The 16,437-nt window shown below is 50.7% G+C and overlaps 2 protein-coding genes across 5 annotated transcripts; one reads left to right on the forward strand and one right to left on the reverse strand.

Annotated features, from left to right (window-relative positions):
- Window positions 1-3,645: 3,645 nt before the first annotated feature.
- LOC136451729 (uncharacterized) lies at window positions 3,646-12,772 on the forward strand. 4 transcript variants are annotated; one of them, XM_066452407.1, is made up of 9 exons: window positions 3,646-3,777; window positions 3,901-3,956; window positions 4,561-4,802; window positions 11,247-11,318; window positions 11,455-11,522; window positions 11,606-11,756; window positions 11,852-11,932; window positions 12,032-12,121; window positions 12,298-12,772. In XM_066452407.1, exons 3-9 carry the CDS (start codon window positions 4,566-4,568, stop codon window positions 12,430-12,432), a joined length of 834 nt encoding a protein of 277 aa, XP_066308504.1. In that variant the 5' UTR covers window positions 3,646-3,777; window positions 3,901-3,956; window positions 4,561-4,565; the 3' UTR covers window positions 12,433-12,772. The 4 variants fall into 4 exon arrangements, with proteins under 4 accessions (XP_066308504.1, XP_066308503.1, XP_066308506.1 ...); XM_066452406.1 differs by having other exon boundaries at window positions 3,740-3,956; XM_066452409.1 differs by having other exon boundaries at window positions 3,740-3,956; window positions 12,281-12,430.
- Window positions 12,773-13,074: 302 nt separating this feature from the next.
- Window positions 13,075-16,204, reverse strand: LOC136451730 (uncharacterized). The gene is made up of 7 exons (XM_066452411.1): window positions 15,806-16,204; window positions 15,459-15,584; window positions 14,457-14,591; window positions 14,279-14,375; window positions 13,965-14,068; window positions 13,742-13,793; window positions 13,075-13,446 (listed from the first exon to the last, which is right to left on the reverse strand). The coding sequence occupies exons 1-7, from the start codon at window positions 16,084-16,086 to the stop codon at window positions 13,249-13,251; spliced, it is 993 nt and encodes a 330-aa protein (XP_066308508.1). The 5' UTR covers window positions 16,087-16,204; the 3' UTR covers window positions 13,075-13,248.
- Window positions 16,205-16,437: the final 233 nt, after the last annotated feature.

Consider the following 16,437-nt stretch of genomic DNA (forward strand, 5'->3'; position numbering starts at 1 on the left):
GGTCACGGTGAATACTCCGAGGGGCCAAAGGTGGCGGATTGAAGCTCAGGGTGGCCGACAATGGCACTACGGCGGCACGGGGATGACGACGGGGCTCCCTGGGTGTCCATGAAGCTCCAGCAGGGTCCTTCTAGCCTTTTAGGGCTTCGACGAGGCCTACTAGGGCTCCAGATGTGGCTCTAGAGGCTCGAGCGAGGCTGGCCACATTGACAGCGGCACGGCGGCGATGGCGGGTCACGGCGAGGCTGCTGCGCACCTAGGCAGAGCCAATAGGCACTCGTTTCCTTCAATTGAGGCTCCGAGTGACCTATAGGACTCAACGCCAGTGTCCAAAACTCACGGCGGAGTCTGCACCATGACTAAGCGCACGGTGGAGCTCTGGTCAGCTGCTGCTTGCTTCGTTGTGCCTGCGCGCTAGGAGGGAAGGGGTGTCGAGTGTGCGCTGTAGCCTGCTCGGCGAGCTAGGCATGGAACTAGAGAGTCATGGAGGGATGGGGATGCTCACCGTGTGATCTGTTTGGTTGGAGAGCTGGGGGAGAAAGGGAGAGCAGAGTAGAGATGCGGAGCGGAGGGAGAAGAGGGAAGCAGGGGAGGTAGCGTGGTTTGGCTCGTCGGCGCAGGGCGGTGGCGGCGCAGAGGGAGAAGAGGAGAGCTAGGGGCACGGTGATGGCGGCAGCGGCTTCGGCTCCGGCGACCTCGACGACAAGGGCTTCAGCGCGGCGGAGGCAGAGGTGTGGTGGCCTTGATTGTGCCCGTCCATGGCGCGGGGAGTGGAGCAGAGAATAGAGGGGGATGAGGAAGCTGGAAGTAGGGCGGAGGATGGGGCGAGGTTGGTGAGCTCGGCAGCCATGGCTGGCTTTTATGGCCGGTGTAGGTAGGTGCTGGGGAAGAAAGGGAGAGCAGAGGCGCGGTGGAGCAGGGCGTGGCGACGGTGGCAGAGCAGAGGGCAGAGAGCAGAGGAGAGGAGGAGGAAGAAGAGGGAGCAGAGTAGGCGACGGAGGCGTAGGACTTCGGCGAGCGGACGGACAGCAGCGGCCTTGGCGTAGAAGAGCTCGGCAGCGATTCTGACTCTGACTCCATCGGCAGCTCCATCGCATGCTCGCCGCGGTGAAACCGAGCTGCAGCGACGCCGAGGAGCTCCGCTGAGCTCGTGCGCCACCGCAGCCACGCCATTGCCTGAGCCAGCACGCCAGTAGCTTCTCCTTGCTTCGCGCCACCATCCCCACCCACTCACAGCGTCGATCGAGCCTAGGTGAGGGACTATTGGACACTTCCGCCGCCGCCCGCCATGACCGGGGCTCGCCGGACTTCGAGCTTCCCGTGGCCGGCATCATCGGAGCTCTCTCACTCCTTTATCTTCCTTCCCTCGTCTTCCCCGCGAACCCTAGAAGCTCGTACCGAGCTTAGCCGCGCCTGCCATGGTCGGATTTCACTGGAGCGCCGTCGGGCCCTCATCGCCGTTCGCCATGCACGCCGCCGCCCTAGTTACAGCTCGGTATGGGTTAAACCCTAGGCACCTTTAGGTGCAGCTCGTCGCGAGGAGCACACCGGTGCCCTCGGTTTCGCCGGATTCCTCGCCGACGGCGAGAAATCACCGGCCATCTCCCTCCCCTGCCTCTGTTTCGCTGCTAGGTTGGGGAAAGGCATGACAGGAGGGGCCCGCGAAAAGAGGGAGGGGATGACAGGTGGCCTCAACCTGGCGGTGAGAGGGAAAGGCCTGACAGGCGGTGTCGTGTTGGGTTTACTATGCGGAAACTACGGTCGAATGGGCACGAGGGCCAATTTTAAACGGTTTTGAGAGTTGAGGGACTGCGCGTGTCTGGTTTTCGAGTTAGAGGGCTAGAATAAAACTGCAGCCATAGTTGGAGGGCGAAAAATAGACTTTTTCCTATATATATGCATGTAAAAGGAATCAAATATATATATTTATGCATGTAACAAATCAAGTATATATTTTTATGAATATAATAAACTTAAGTGTATAAATTTGTGCATGTAGAACTCAATTGGATTTACCCGGTACTCGCCTAATCAATCATTTAGCTCGTTTAAAACCTTTTACCTCCGTTCGGTTTAGAGCATTTAGATTGTTTTTCGCTGTTTTTTTACTGCTTAAATGGTCAATCATTTAATTTTCGTTTACTCCTAGACAAAACAGCTCGCAACCATACCGTTTAGCGGATGTTTAAGGCCGTTTAGGCGAACACTCCAACACATAGATTTACGTGGATACAAGTGCATGCAATCAAGTTTTTCTATATGTTCTCCGTCCATATAGAATTCCAAAATTTTAGGACAATCTATTCCTACGGTTCTTTTTTATTCCTGCATTTCCTTCCAAGGCGCTTAATGAACTCGCAAGATTTACCACTGCTCGCGTCACGATCCGACATTGCGCATTTGCACGCACAAGATAATTAGAGCCCCTTACCCGGAAAAGGACGGCACGAAAAGAGATCCCCGGAGGCCGCCGGCCGGAGAGTGGGCATCGAGCAGTGGGCGTAGCAGTCGCGGCAAACGTGTGCAAAGCAGTTAGCCTACTGCTTCCTACTGTGCTCCTAGTCCTAGGGCAGTGGAGCTACCAAAGTCCAAGTCCCGGGAGGGGCACTCCTGTAACTTGACTCGTGTGCCGTCGCAGAAGTGGTGGGCCACCTATAAGGAACCCGTTTGCGTTCTTCCAAGTACAGGGAGAATCTTGCCGGCTAATGATGCAATTAAGGAATTATCACATCTCAGCCGTCTATTACAGTAGATCCCCTACTAATCATGTGACTTAGTAGCTTTAGCAGCTCTCATGTCGTTTCACGCGAAATGGATTCTTGGGCATGCAAATCGCACGTCCTGGCCAGTTCGTCCGCAAACTCAAACTGCAGACCATGTAGGCTTACGCTTTGTTCGTCTGGCTTATAAGTTGTATTTTTTCAGCCAACGAACAGTAATTTTCTCTTACAACAAATCAATCAATTTCAATTATGATTTATCAGCCAAACGAACAGAGCAAAATGGCTTTTGCCCAAATGCCTGAATGAGAAGAGTATATTTATATTTAAGCAGAATGCAGCGTGTATTCTGATGAACTAGTTTGTGCAGCAAAAGGTGTGGCGAATCACCTCTCGACAACTCCTGTTTCAGACACTGGCATTGTTGCACCATTGCCACCAGGACATTTCATTCATAACAGTGACTAGACATGGGCAGTACAAACTGGTGAGATATGAAGAGTTCTTACCGGTGTCTGATGATGTACTCCTTTGTTCTGCAATCTCACTGATTTACTGATACCCAAAAGCAGTTACCACAATCAAAAGAGAAGGCTCCTTTTTCAGGAAAAAAGAGTCAAAGGGGAAAAAAAAGTTGAGCTTTTCACCCCCTCCAAACCTCTAGAAAATATAGAAAGCTTTTGCAAAGTGACGAGGTTAGGAGGTCATTCCTGGGAACCCAACAAAACAGCTGCAGTACTATCAGTGAAGTTATGATACCAGTGCTATTTCCCACCCTTAACCTTGCCTCTCTTCTAATTTAAACCTCTGCTGCAAGGGAGCGAGAGGCACAACACAGCACAGAGAGGGTTTGTTTTGCCTTGGCCTTGCCTTGGCTTGGCCTCCCCTCCACCTCCATCGCTGTATTACATCCGAGGGCACTCCATCTCTTGCGTCCCTTAACCCCTCCACCAATCCAACCCAATCCCCTCCGTGGCTTAACCCCGCACCGAGTCCAGCCTTCGAAGCTTCCTCTTCCTCCCGGTCCCGGAGCCCTGTTCTTGGTACTTAGGACAACGTAAAGATTTGTTTGTTCCCGTCATCTGGTTCTTCTTGTTGGTGCTGCTGTGTTATTCAGTTAGATTTAACTCGTCAGACGCTCGGCCCGTCGAGATTGAGAGTTCGCTTGTATCTTCGCCAGCTGCCAAGCATCATTCCTTCTTCCAGTTCGTCTCCGGTTGCGTCTCCTCTTCCTCGGTGAGTTTCCGTTTCCTGGAGTTCATTTTTTTCCCCTTTCCGTGGTGTTTCTTCGGTGCAACACTAATAAATGCGCTTTCCTCGTACCCCTTGTGCACGCTATAATGCTAGCCAACTCTCATCAATTGGTTTAATATAACAAAAAAAGTGTCAGCTTTATTGGTCCATTATATGCCGCGTTCCGAATGTGGAGGTTTTTACCTGTTCTTTGTACACTTGCCGATTATTCGATCCACCGCTCACAGTCTTGGCCTCTCTCGGCAGTCGGCCCAGCTGCTACAATTCCACTAATCTGACCTCCATATCTTGCGGTTATCAATTTAGTATTTTTTTTAAATCAATTTATTATCTCCAAGCGGTTGCTGGTTGGTTTCTGTCAGTCAGTTAAAGGGAGTAGTTGCATGCTTGCATTGGATCCCCTCCGCCTGCAACCTCCTGGTCCTCATTGGGTTCTTGGTCTGCCTCTCGGCACTCTTACGGATATCTCAAACACAATTTCAATTTGGCAGTTGCGATTGCGTTTGATTGCTCTTCTGTTTCGAGTGTCTGCAATTCGTGGAGATGGTGGCATTGTTTCCCTGAACCGTGGATTGCGTGCTCGCAGGACCGATGGGCGACCATCTCGCGTTGATCGTGGACCGGCTGCTGACAGAGTCGACGCTGGAGGCGGCGATCGGCGGTGGGAAGCGGATGGTCGATCTGCATCAGGAGACGGTGGCCATCGAGTACTGCCATCGCGCCCTAGGCGGTGGCTCGGCGACTAAGGTGGTGGAGTGCAGGATTTGCCAGGAGGAGGACTGGGACACCTGCATGGAGGCCCCCTGCGCCTGCTGTGGCAGCCTCAAGGTAGTTGTCCTCCTTAATCACGCTATTTTTATTTTGGGCCAAAATAAATGCTCAGGGTTATGCAGCAGATTCACGATCGTGCTATGGTGATTATGCAACTGTTTCTCAGAGTTCCTAAAATATTGTGTTACAGTTCCTGTTGGCTTGTTGCCACTTGTGACTACAGTATTATGTTGGGTCTCTTTAGATTTAAATTGGCCACTAGTTAATGTAGTTGACCTAGCATGAGAAATTGTTGACTTTTATGGTTGGGGTTAGATGTTGTAGGTTGTGCAGTTAGGACTTGGGAGTTCCATGTTAACTTGAGGGCCATTGTGGACAAGAGCTATGAACCAAATCAACTGTGTTTTTCTCAATGTGGCTTGGAAGGCACTATCTATTATGTTATGTAGTGGGCCTTCCTATTTGACAGTGATGTAATAGTGTGTTGAAAGATATAGGGAAGGGGAAGGTGTTGGTGTTTTCCAGAAGATAGGGGTATGGAGGGAGCTATCTGTTTGAGTGTGACCTTCACGCAATCACCCTGGTCGCTTGTTGGTTTCAGACAGGCTTATTTAACCAGCCAACAGTGTTTTCCTCTCACAACAAACCAGCACCAGCCAGCTCAAACCAGTCCAGAAACCAACCAGCGAACACGCCGAATGTGTGGGGCAACTACCCACATTGCTGAATGCAAGGCGAGAATGTAGTTGAAACTTAAGAGCAACGCAAACACCCTGGTGTTGATCTTATTGCGCGGTCTTGTTTCTGATAGTGGATGTTGATCCCTGGCTGTCCTGCACAGGTAAGCAACTAGCTTACCAGCACACACCATCACTCACTATGGTTAGAGGTAGAAGAAGAGATTGAGAACAGCGCATACACACACTCAGCACAAGCACCAGCGTTGGTCGAAGCTCTGCCCTTTGGTTTGTGGTAACTGAACTAAGTATTCCATTGTCCTTTGGATGGAATATATACAACTCTAGCTGTACCTCCACCAGGTAAGTTGGCCAACTACCTACTTCTGAGTATAAGAGTACACCAACTACCTACTCCTAAGGTATATGGTACACTAACTACCTACTCCTAAGGTATAGAGTATACCAACTACTCCTAGCAGTACAAAGCTTACCTCAGCCCACTACCAAGACATGACTGATGTAATAGCTACCAATTAATGTACTAGAGGTAGCCTATTGCAATATTGCTACACCTACAGGAACTGGTCGACAGAGCCGATCAGTCCCCAACTCCCAACAGGGAGTGGTCGGCCGAGCCGACCAGTCTCCGACCAAGGAGAGAATGGGGAGCAGCAGATTATGTCTAACAATTCTTCCCCTAATCCTGCTGCGAGTCCGATGCCTTGACCTCATCCATGCCAATCATCTTCCTCAGCTCCATGAACCGCAGGCGTCCGAGTGACTTGGTGAGGATGTCAGCGAGCTGTCTTCCGGTCTCGACAAACTCGATGACGATCTGCCCTCCATCGATGCAGTCCCGGAGGAAGTGTAACTTGATGTCGATGTGCTTGCTCTGGTCATGGAGGACAGGGTTCTTAGCGAGGGCGATGGCGGGCTGGTTGTCCACCATCAGAGATGGCAGGTGAGCTTCCTCGCCGGTCAGCTCGCCCAGCAGCCGGCGCAGCCATACAGCCTGGCACGCCGCCGTGGCCGCTGCGACGTACTCCGCCTCACACGTCGATAATGCCATGATCTTTTGCTTTAGCGACTGCCAAGCAATGGGGCCGCTCCAAAGAAGACGAGCACGCTGGAGGTGCTTAGTCGCCCATCAATGTCGCCCGCCATGTCCGCATCGCTGAAAACAGTGAGCTCCGGCTCACCTTCCTTTGCCTTGGGGAATGCCTCACTAAACACCGTGAGCCTCAACCCTCCCTTGCCGCCACTCTTGGGGAAGATGATCGCTTGATCGAGCATCCCCTCGACGTAACGCAACAACCTTTTCACTGCCGACCAGTGATCTTCGCGCGGGTCCTCCATAAAACAGCTGACGTACCCAACCGCGAACGCAATGTCCGGTCGGGTATGAGTGAGGTAGCGCAGGCTGCCGACGATACTCTGGTAGCACGTCGCGTCCACCTTTGCAGTAGTGCTGTGCTTGCTCAGCTTCAGCCGCTCCTCCATCGAAGTCGTGCACGGCTTGCACTCCATCATGCCGCCGCACTCCAGCAGCTTCTCCGCGTAGGCACGCTGACCCAGGGAGATGCTCTGCTTCCCCTGCCTCACCTCGATGCCGAGGTAGTAGGAGAGCGCGTCGAGATCGCTCATCTTGAAACGAGCCATCATCTCATGCTTGAAACCGTCGATGTCCTCTGCTCGTGCTCCGGTGATGATTAAGTCATCCACGTACACGCTGACGACGAGCTCCTCCTTCCCACGTCGCCGCGTGTAGAGCGTGTGCTCTGTAGCGCAGCGAGTGAACCCAAGCTCACCCAAGGTGGCGTCGAGCTTGGCGTTCCACGCCCGAGGGGCCTACCGCAGCCCGTAGAGCGCCTTGCGCAGCTTGAGCACCATGTGCTCAGCGCTCTTGACGAAGACCGCCGTTGAGGAACGTAGACTTGACGTCGAGGTGGTGGACACGCCAATCCTTCGCTGCTGCCATAGCCAACAGCAAGCGAACGGACTCCATTCGCGCCACCGAAGCAAATACTTCCTCGAAGTCGATGCCCTCACGCTGCATGAAGCCGTGGGCGACGAGCCGAGCCTTGTACTTGACAATGGCGCTGCGCTCGTCTCGCTTCACCTTGTAGACCCACTTCAAACCGATCGGCCTGCAGCCCACCGGTGGATCTACCAGCTCCCATGTACCATTGTCTTCGATGGCCTTCATCTCTTCCAACATCGCCCGTCACCAATTGGCGTCGCGTTTAGCCACTACGAACGTCGGTGGCTCGTCGGCACTAACAAGGAGCAGCTCTGGATCGTCGAGCAGTCGACTCGCCAGGCCTGTGGCCCCTGCATTGCCGACGATGTTGTCTAGCCTGCGGAACCGGACCTCGCCGTCGTGGAAGGCATCTACGAACTCGCTGATGTCGCTCGGAGGGGAGGTGAACTCGATCGGTGGTCTCCGGCTTCCTTGTTCTGCCGGAGTGGTCGGCATCGCTGCTGGACCGCTCGGCACCATTGCCGAAGTGGTCGGATCCACTGCTAGAGTGGTCGGCACCACTCCTGGAGTGGTTGACTCTACTGCTGGAGTGCTCTGCACTGCTGCTGCAGTGCTCGGCACCCCCTCTACAGTGCTCGGCACTCCTCCCGGAGTGCTCGGTACTGTCCCAGGAGTGCTCGTCTCTGTTGCTGGAGTGGTTGGCACCTCCTCTCCAGCGTCTCCACCACTGTGAATGGCCATGCGCTCGACGATGAAGGTGCTGGTGAAGCCGCCAGCTCCCCCCGTGCCCGGACTGTCCCAGTCCTAGGCCGCCTTCTCATCGAACACCACATCCGTAAAGATCACCACATTGCTTCTCTTGGGATCATAAAGCCGATAGGCCTTGCTGCCCTCCTCGTAGCCCAGGAGCACCATCGGCGTGCTCCTGTGTTCCAGCTTACTGAGGTGAGGCTTGGTGTTCTTCAGATGGCCGACGCAGCCAAATGTCCTGAGTAAGGACACATTCGGCTTGCATCCATGCCAAGCCTCGAATGGCATCTTGCCCTTTAGGGTCTTGGTGGGCGCGCGGTTGAGGATAAACACCACCGTGGTCACCATCTCTCCCTAGAACTCCACCAGCATCTTCTTAGCCTTCATCATGGATCGTGTCATGCCGACCACCGTCTAGTTCTGCCGCTCCACCACGCCATTCTGCTGTGGCGAGTACGGCGAGGTGTGATGTCGCACCATGCCCTGATCCGCACAGTACGCAGCAAATTCCACCGAAGTGAATTTGCCGCCGCGATCAGTCCGCAGCACGCGTAGCTTCTTGCCGCTCTCCGCCTCCGCGCACGCCTTGAACTTCTTGACCGCTTCCGCCGCCTCGATCTTGCTGGTCATAAGCTGCAGCCACATATATCGGCTGCAGTCATCCACCAGCAAGATGAAGTACTTGCGCCCGCCGGGCGTCGTCGGTGTGATCGGCCCGCAGAGGTCACCATGGACCAGCTCGAGGGTCTCTGCCGTGCGGTACTTTGCCGTCTTTGGGAACGGCAGCCTTCTTTGCTTCCTGGCCAAGCAGCTGTCACACAGCTCGCCTGCGTGCTCGATGTGAGGCAGCCCAGCCACCATCTTCTTCAGCCGACCAAGAGCGTCGAAGCTGAGATGTCCATACTGAGCATGCCACAGCCACGGCTCCTCTGTGTGCCATGCAGCCAAGCAGATGGGCTACTCCACCTTGAGGTTGAGCAGGTACAGCCGATTCCGGGACCTCTTCATCATGGCAAGAAGCCGCTGCTCCCGGTCCCTGATCCTGAGGACGTCGTCCTTGATCAGTACCTCGCTGCCGCGCTCATCTAGCTGGCCAATGCTAATGACACTTGAACGCAGCTGTGGGATGTAATATACATCCGTTAGTGCGCGGTGCTCGCTGTTCTGGCACCTGAAGATGATGGTGCCACGTCCTCGGATCGTCACCCTTGAGCCGTCACCGAACTTCACCGTGTCGGTCACGTCGTCGTCGAGCTCACAGAAGGCTGCCTTCGAGCCTGTCATATGGTTGCTAGCGCCGGAGTTCAGGTACCACCGCTGCTCCTGCTCGCCGCCCACACGTCCGAGGTGGACTTCTGCGGTTCGTCGAGGTTGATAGCTTTCAGAGCCTTCCCAGGCCCTTCCACCGTCATCCCCTCTCCCTTCTCCTTGGCCTCAACGTCGCGCAGTGCACAGAACATCGTCATCAGGAGAGTGGCCTCATCATCAGCAGCAGGATGCGCTAGATGAGCCTCAGCCTTCTTCTCCTGCTTGCGATTTGGGCACTCCTTTGTCTAATGGCCAGTCTTCCTGCAGCGCCGGCAGACGTTGGGGTCAACCTTCTTCTTCTTCTTCTCCGAAGAAGCCTTGCCGCGACGCTTGCCATCGCTACCATGGCTGGAGGAGGCTTCCCCGGACTTCTTCTCCTTCATCCGGGCAACCCACTCCTCTTCTGTCAGCAGCAGCTTGCCGTTGTTCGTCGTTGCTGTGGCTTGCTCCATGCGCTCGTCCACTGCCCGCAGACGACCTGTCACATCATCAATGGTGAGGGTGGACAAGTCCAGCATCGTCTCTATGGAGAGAGCAATCTGGATGTACTTCGCCGGCACGGAGTGAAGGTACTTGGAGACCACCTCTTCTTCGTCGATGGTGACGCCGTGGCTCCTCAGCTTGCTGATGAACATCTGCAGGCGGAGGGAGAAGTCCTCCACCGATTCACCATCCTTGAACTTGAGGTTGGCGTACTCCTGCTTCAGCAGCTGGGCCGTCGCCTTCTTTGTACGGTCGGAACCAATGCGCATCGCCACAATGGCCTCCCACGTCTCCTTAGCAAAGCTCTTCGCCTCCAACGGCTTCCTGTACTTCGCTGGCACAGCAGCGAGGATGGCTTCCAACGCTGACATGTCGTCTTCTTCGTTGTCGGTGCCATTGTGAATGGCACTCCAGAGCCGTCTCTGAGCTTGACCTTCATGGTCATCGTCCATTCGTCATAGTTGGTGCGAGTCAGCGTCGGCCAACTGGTGCCGCTGACCTCCCACACCGTGCGCACAACGACCTCCTGTCGTGGCTGGGCAGCCACAGCAGCGCCACTGCTGTCGCCCATCTCCAAACCGTTCGTCATCGCCAGCGGTTAGTCCAGCGACGACGCTTGTACGGCTCCGATACCACTTGTTGATCCCTGGCTGCCCTGCACAGGTAAGCAACTAGCTTACCAGCACACACACTCACTCACTATAGCTAGAGGTAGAAGAACAGATTGAGAACAGCGCACACACACTTAGCACAAGCACCAGCGTTGGCCGAAGCCCTGCCCTTTGGTTTGTGGCAACTGAACTAAGTATTCCATTGCCATTTGGATAGAATATATACAACCCTAGTTGTACCTTCACCAGGAACATAGTTGTTGGCCAACTACCTACTCCTGAGTACAAGAGTACACCAACTACCTACTCATAAGGTACAGGGTACACCAACTACCTACTCATAAGGTACAGAGTATACCAACTACTCCTAGTAGTACAAAGCTTACCTCAACCCGCTACCAAGACATGGTTGATGTAATAGCTACCAACTAATGTACTAGAGGTGGCCTATTGCAATACTGCTACACCTACAGGAACTGGTCGGCAGAGCCGATCAGTCCCCAACTCCCAACAGGGAGTGGTCGGCCGAGCCGACCAGTCTCCAACCAAGGAGAGAATGGGGAGCAGCAGATTATGTCTAATAGTGGACAGATTACCATGCTGTGTGAGGAATGGACTATGAAGATGTATTTTTTTCAGCAAGCTAGAGTGATTGAACCAAATTAAACTATTAGTTTCTTTCTTGCAGTATGCGCACCGGAAATGCATTCAGCGCTGGTGCAATGAGAAAGGCGACACCATGTGTGAAATATGCCTGCAGGTAAAAACTTTTAGGTGATCTATGCATATTGTTTATTGGTTTAAAAATATGTCAACTGGTGATGCAGTTTTAAGTTTTAACATATGTGCAACTATGGAAACATGCCTATGGATTTAATTTTGATATGTTTCTTCAGCAATTCAGACCAGGTTATACTTCTCCACAGCAGCTGTTTCACTATGGAAGTATACCAATGAACTTCAGGTCCTCATCTCTTTAGCATTCTTAATAAATCTGTTTGTGTTCTTGTTTAGTTCTCTCAATGAATGTCTAACGTTTCTCTACAGAGGGAACTGGGAGATTGCCCGGCAAGATCTCAATGATTCCCAGATAATAACAATGATGCCCACGGAGCGTGATTTTATTGACAATTATGACGACTACTTTCCTATCAGGACAAGAAGTAGCACCTTGTGTTGCCGGACAATTGCCATAATTGTGAGTTTCTAACATCAAAACCAACAGTGATTGGTGTGGTTTCCTTTATCTCCTGTCTGATGAAGATCTGTCATTGTGATTGTATCATTGAACAGTTCATGGCACTCCTGGTCCTTCGTCACACTCTTCCTCTCATGATTGGTGACAATGGGGAGTACTCATTGGCCTTATTCGCGGTAAGATTGACGATAAGCATTCACCAGTATCTTTTAGTATGATTTAAGTTGGTCTTGACTTGATGTCTCCTATTGTGCATTCTGCTTCTGGAAATAAAGCTTCTGGTGCTGAAGACTGCAGGAATCCTATTCCCAATCCTGGTGATGGTGAGAGCATTGGCAAGCTTCCACTGTCGACGGCGGCAGCAGGTAATTTCATTACCGAGTCGCGCTGTGTCAAATGCAATCCTGATCATGTTCAGTTTAGCAGCAGCAGATACGGCATAATTGCATGTCACACCTGTGGAAATTTCTCCATTCGTAGTAGTAGCAACATAAACTTATATCAGGCATAACTCTCGGATCTAGATCATCTAACACTGCAGGAAAGCCGGGAAGCATATATATCTTCATCAGAAAGCGAGGAGGAAGACGAAGACGAAGACGAAGAGGAAGAAGAGACAGTTACCAATTCGGCACATCCAAATTACTCACAACCACGCTTCATACCAGTTTACTGACATGGCCAAGAACAAGCCTTCCAAGTTCCAGCCTCCCATCTGACAGGAAATTCCAGCGCCTCCTGTGTAGCTGACAGAAGCAAGGATGATCATAAGGGGAAAAACAAAACAAAAAATCTACAAAAATGAGAATGTGGTGACATAGTAAGATAGCCTGAAGCCACTCGCTTCGAAGCCCATAGAGAAGAATGTAGTGGCCCTGCTACTCGTACATATGAGAAAATAGCAGACTACTGACAAACCCGGATACTGTAACTTGTGAGCTAACTGCAGTTACCCTCGTGTACTTGAAGATATTCCCTGTGAAAAGTACTTGCAATTGCAAACCGAAGTAACTACGTTTCAGTTTCCAAATGTTAGTGGTTTCTTTCCTTTTTATATCTTGCATTTTGCATCACTAATTGCAGTCGAATCATTCATTTTTATTGTTGTTGATGTTTTCTCCCTGCAATAGCTTTGCCCTTGGTATTGCAAAAACTCGAGACAGGTCATGTGAGTCATCTGCCACGATACGTGCTAACATGCAGCTTGTGTTTCTGGTCAGATAATACCCGGTTTCCACGCATTAAAACATCTGGATGTCTTGATTGCATCAGTTCCTTGACATGCTTTCAAAGAGTATACCAAAGTGAAATCCAGGACCCAGCAATACCAAAACAACATACAATAACATCTGAGCTCTGATGAACAAACCCAACAAGGTAAAACACTAAAATATTATCCAGATACACCAGTGATTTGGGTACATAGTTAATATCGTAGCAGGTATGGTAACTTTCTAGGGCCAATAAATCAAGCATACATTTATGTTTCATTTCACTTATGCAGGAAAGCAACGGTCGTGATGCAAGAACTATCCACACTAGGGTAACTTTGGACGTGGTCGAGGTAGCTGAACACCGCGGCTTCACTAGCCGGCAATCCTTCTGAGCCCATAGCACCAAGCTTCCTTTGGTTGAAGTTCTCTACCTCCTGCACCAGCTCATCCTTGGTTCTGCTGCATGATGTGATGACCTAAAAAATCGTTGAAGTGACATCAGAGGATTGAATGGCCATATTACTCGTGCAGGGATATGCTATACTACTTTTGTCATTACTAACAGGTAGTCACAAGGTGAAAGCATATAGCCAATTGAGGATTATTGCAGTAAAGCAGTATACCATATGTGCATAGCAGTTTCAACTTTCAAGTAGATACAATAGGCATACATCAAATTTTCTGTCAATGTAAAACTGGTCTTTCATAATTCTGCCTTAAATGTACAAAGAAAAAGAAAATTCCAGGTCCAATTTGGATGGAAGAACTGACCAATATACCACCAGGGGAAACCAAGCTAGCAACTGACTGCCAATACATCATTCTGAAATGCAGGAGATGAACATAAATTAGAGGCTTAGACATGTGTGTAAACAAGATCTCATTCTTTCCGCATTAAAAAGTTTCAGCAATTGAAAACATGTAAGCATCGGTGTGAATACTGCATGAGGACTAAAAGGACACATCACCATCTACACAGTAAACATGCATTTACCTCTTCACAGGTCCATCAGGATGCAGCCCAATTGCATCAAGAGTCCCTTCATCCATTACAAGTTCAAATCTTCTCTCCAGCTTCGACTCCAATACATCATCAACCTGCAAAAGGACCATTCATATTAAGCTGAAATAGTTCTATACTGCTCTTACAATATTAAGGCTAGTTTTGCACCTAAGATACAATGAGAGCCTTTGGGGATATGTTATAAACTGAAGCACAAGAAGGACAGCAAATGTGGGCATGCAATATGGACATGCATGTCGACGTGAATTTACAAATTACAATATATGCTTCACTGGCTGACTCACCAAGAAATTAATGTGCTCAAACCCATCACGAATTGCAAGGTTCCGAGCAAGCTCAATCACGCCTTCACTATAGTCAATCCCAGTCAGATCGGAAAACCTGTATATTGTATATTAACAGGTCAGTGCTGGCATTAACAATGAAAAACAAAGTTTCACATTTCCTCAGCATACTGCATACCCCTGTTTCGCGAGCTGCTGCAAGAGTCTGCCACTCCCGGTCCCAATGTCAAGTACGCTGCAGCTGGGTAAATCCCTGCTTGAGCACAAATTTTTGGTCCAACCTACACGGATATCCATGATCTCAGTGCCAAACCTGCAAACCCACACAGGTTTTGGTCAACAACAATATAAGCATCAAATGCATAAAACAAAGGGGGAACACACAATTAATTTTGCACCACTTCTTTTTTTTTTGTTATCGGTATTTACATCTCTTCTTGAAAGGAAAAAATGCTGCAAACAGCTGTTACCCAAAACCCAAATCAGTAATCCGAGAAAAGTGAAAAAAAAAATTACTCTGCATATTTTGATCTCCTATTTCACCAGCGGGTGATGGGCATGGTTTATAACAGCCAAGCCTCAAATAAAAAGATAATAATCATCATATTTCCTGAAAACCTAGAAATAGAGATGGTAAAGTTTAAACATGGATAAAATAAGGTTTACTAGAAGTAGAGATGGTAAAGTTTAAACATGGATAAAAGAAAGTTTATTATTCCCATCCTGAAATAAATTCCCTTGGAATGCCAGGTCTAAAGGCCAACTGTAGTTGCAATGTTGTGATGCGCTACACTGCAACTATCGAATAGTCTTCTACTGGAATATTTACTGGTTCCAGTTTTTTTCCCTGGTATGGATCTAAAAAGATGCTTCAAGCTAGATGCAAAATTATAGGATCTAGAATAAGGTGCTTTCAAAACGATACCACAATGCCAAACGCTAATGGCATGGCAAATGTAAAAAGTTTGTACAACCCAAGGTTGCTTGAGTCGCCTTTACATTCTTATTCTTATCAAAATAATGCTCCTGATCGCTCATATAAGCAAAGGTCAAATCAGTTTTGTTATAAATGACAATGGAGCATAACACTCGTCATCAGACAAAAAAGGCTGCCACTATAGGTTATTGTGCATACTACAAACAATTTTAGATGCTAATACAGTAGCTTGAAGAATAATACCAGTCATCAGCGTGGCTGCGCTCATGGAAATTTGCAAGATCCTCAGCATAAACACCATCCTGAAAATTCTGCAAGCCCAGCAACCGAGGCTCAACGTCGCTGGAGTCAGGGACATCCTTGTCGAAGCTGTTAAAGATCCACAGCAACAATAACTTGAATACACTAGGCCCAGACAAATAAGATCATTTTGGACCAAAATGCAATAACCGACAGATCATTGGACCAAATTAAGCTTTATTATGGGGGAAGAGAATTGATGCCTTTGTTTCCCCAAAACTAGGAATCAGATCACAGATGCTCGCCCATTTTGCGGCACAGGAACCAGAAATGGAGTAGAATCAGTTCACCTGAAGTCAGAGGAGGGGTGGACGGCAACCGACGCGGAGGGCGCGGCGGAGGAGGAGGCGGAGGAGGAGGCGAGGAGGACCTCGGCGGTGTCTGCGTAGCGCTGATCGTCGTCGAGGGTGCTGCCGTAGTCGCTCTTGATCGACCACGAGTCCGCGGCCACCGACCGGTCGTCGTCCGACGCCATCTCCCCCGGGGGCGCGACGGGGACCCAAGCCCCGCCGCCGACCATCCGGGAAGGGAAGATCTCCGGGTCCTCCGGCGGCCACCGAATCCCCGCCATGGCGCTCGCCGTCGCCTTGCCGGAACCCTAGCCTGCTCGTGCGGCTCGCGTGCTGGGTTGGGTAGTGCCGGAAGGAGGGGAACGACGGATGCGAGGCGGCTCGGTGATGACAGGTGGGTCAGCAGAGAGGTTGGCCTACGTGTCGGTGTCTCGGATCGTTGGGATGGCACGGGGGTACTGGGAGAGGGACGGCGGGAGGTTGGAGCTTATTCAACTGAAATGTGGGGACAAATAAGAGCGGGACCACGAATCAGTTAATTGGTAGAGAATGCGTGGTGCTGGTGCGCGCGAGATTGGGTTGAAGGCCGTTAGCCGCCCGGAGTGGGCCGGTTTTTATTTGCTTCGCCGGCC

Source organism: Miscanthus floridulus, chromosome 5, assembly GCF_019320115.1.
Source record: "Miscanthus floridulus cultivar M001 chromosome 5, ASM1932011v1, whole genome shotgun sequence".
NCBI classification, from domain to species: domain Eukaryota; kingdom Viridiplantae; phylum Streptophyta; class Magnoliopsida; order Poales; family Poaceae; genus Miscanthus; species Miscanthus floridulus.

What these genes read in the sequence shown, in the direction of transcription:
- LOC136451729 (XM_066452407.1), top strand. Translation starts at nt 4,566, where the DNA reads ATGGGCGACCATCTCGCGTTGATCGTGGACCGGCTGCTGACAGAGTCG. An exon ending in AGTATACCAATGAACTTCAG is followed by an intron (nt 11,523 to 11,605) that starts GTCCTCATCTCT and finishes GTTTCTCTACAG; the next exon opens with AGGGAACTGGGAGATTGCCC. An exon ending in ACTGTCGACGGCGGCAGCAG is followed by an intron (nt 12,122 to 12,297) that starts GTAATTTCATTA and finishes CTAACACTGCAG; the next exon opens with GAAAGCCGGGAAGCATATAT.
- LOC136451730 (XM_066452411.1), bottom strand. Translation starts at nt 16,086, where the DNA reads ATGGCGGGGATTCGGTGGCCGCCGGAGGACCCGGAGATCTTCCCTTCC. An exon ending in CGCAGCCACGCTGATGACTG is followed by an intron (nt 14,592 to 15,458) that starts GTATTATTCTTC and finishes GTGGGTTTGCAG; the next exon opens with GTTTGGCACTGAGATCATGG. An exon ending in TTTCCCCTGGTGGTATATTG is followed by an intron (nt 13,447 to 13,741) that starts GTCAGTTCTTCC and finishes ACGATTTTTTAG; the next exon opens with GTCATCACATCATGCAGCAG.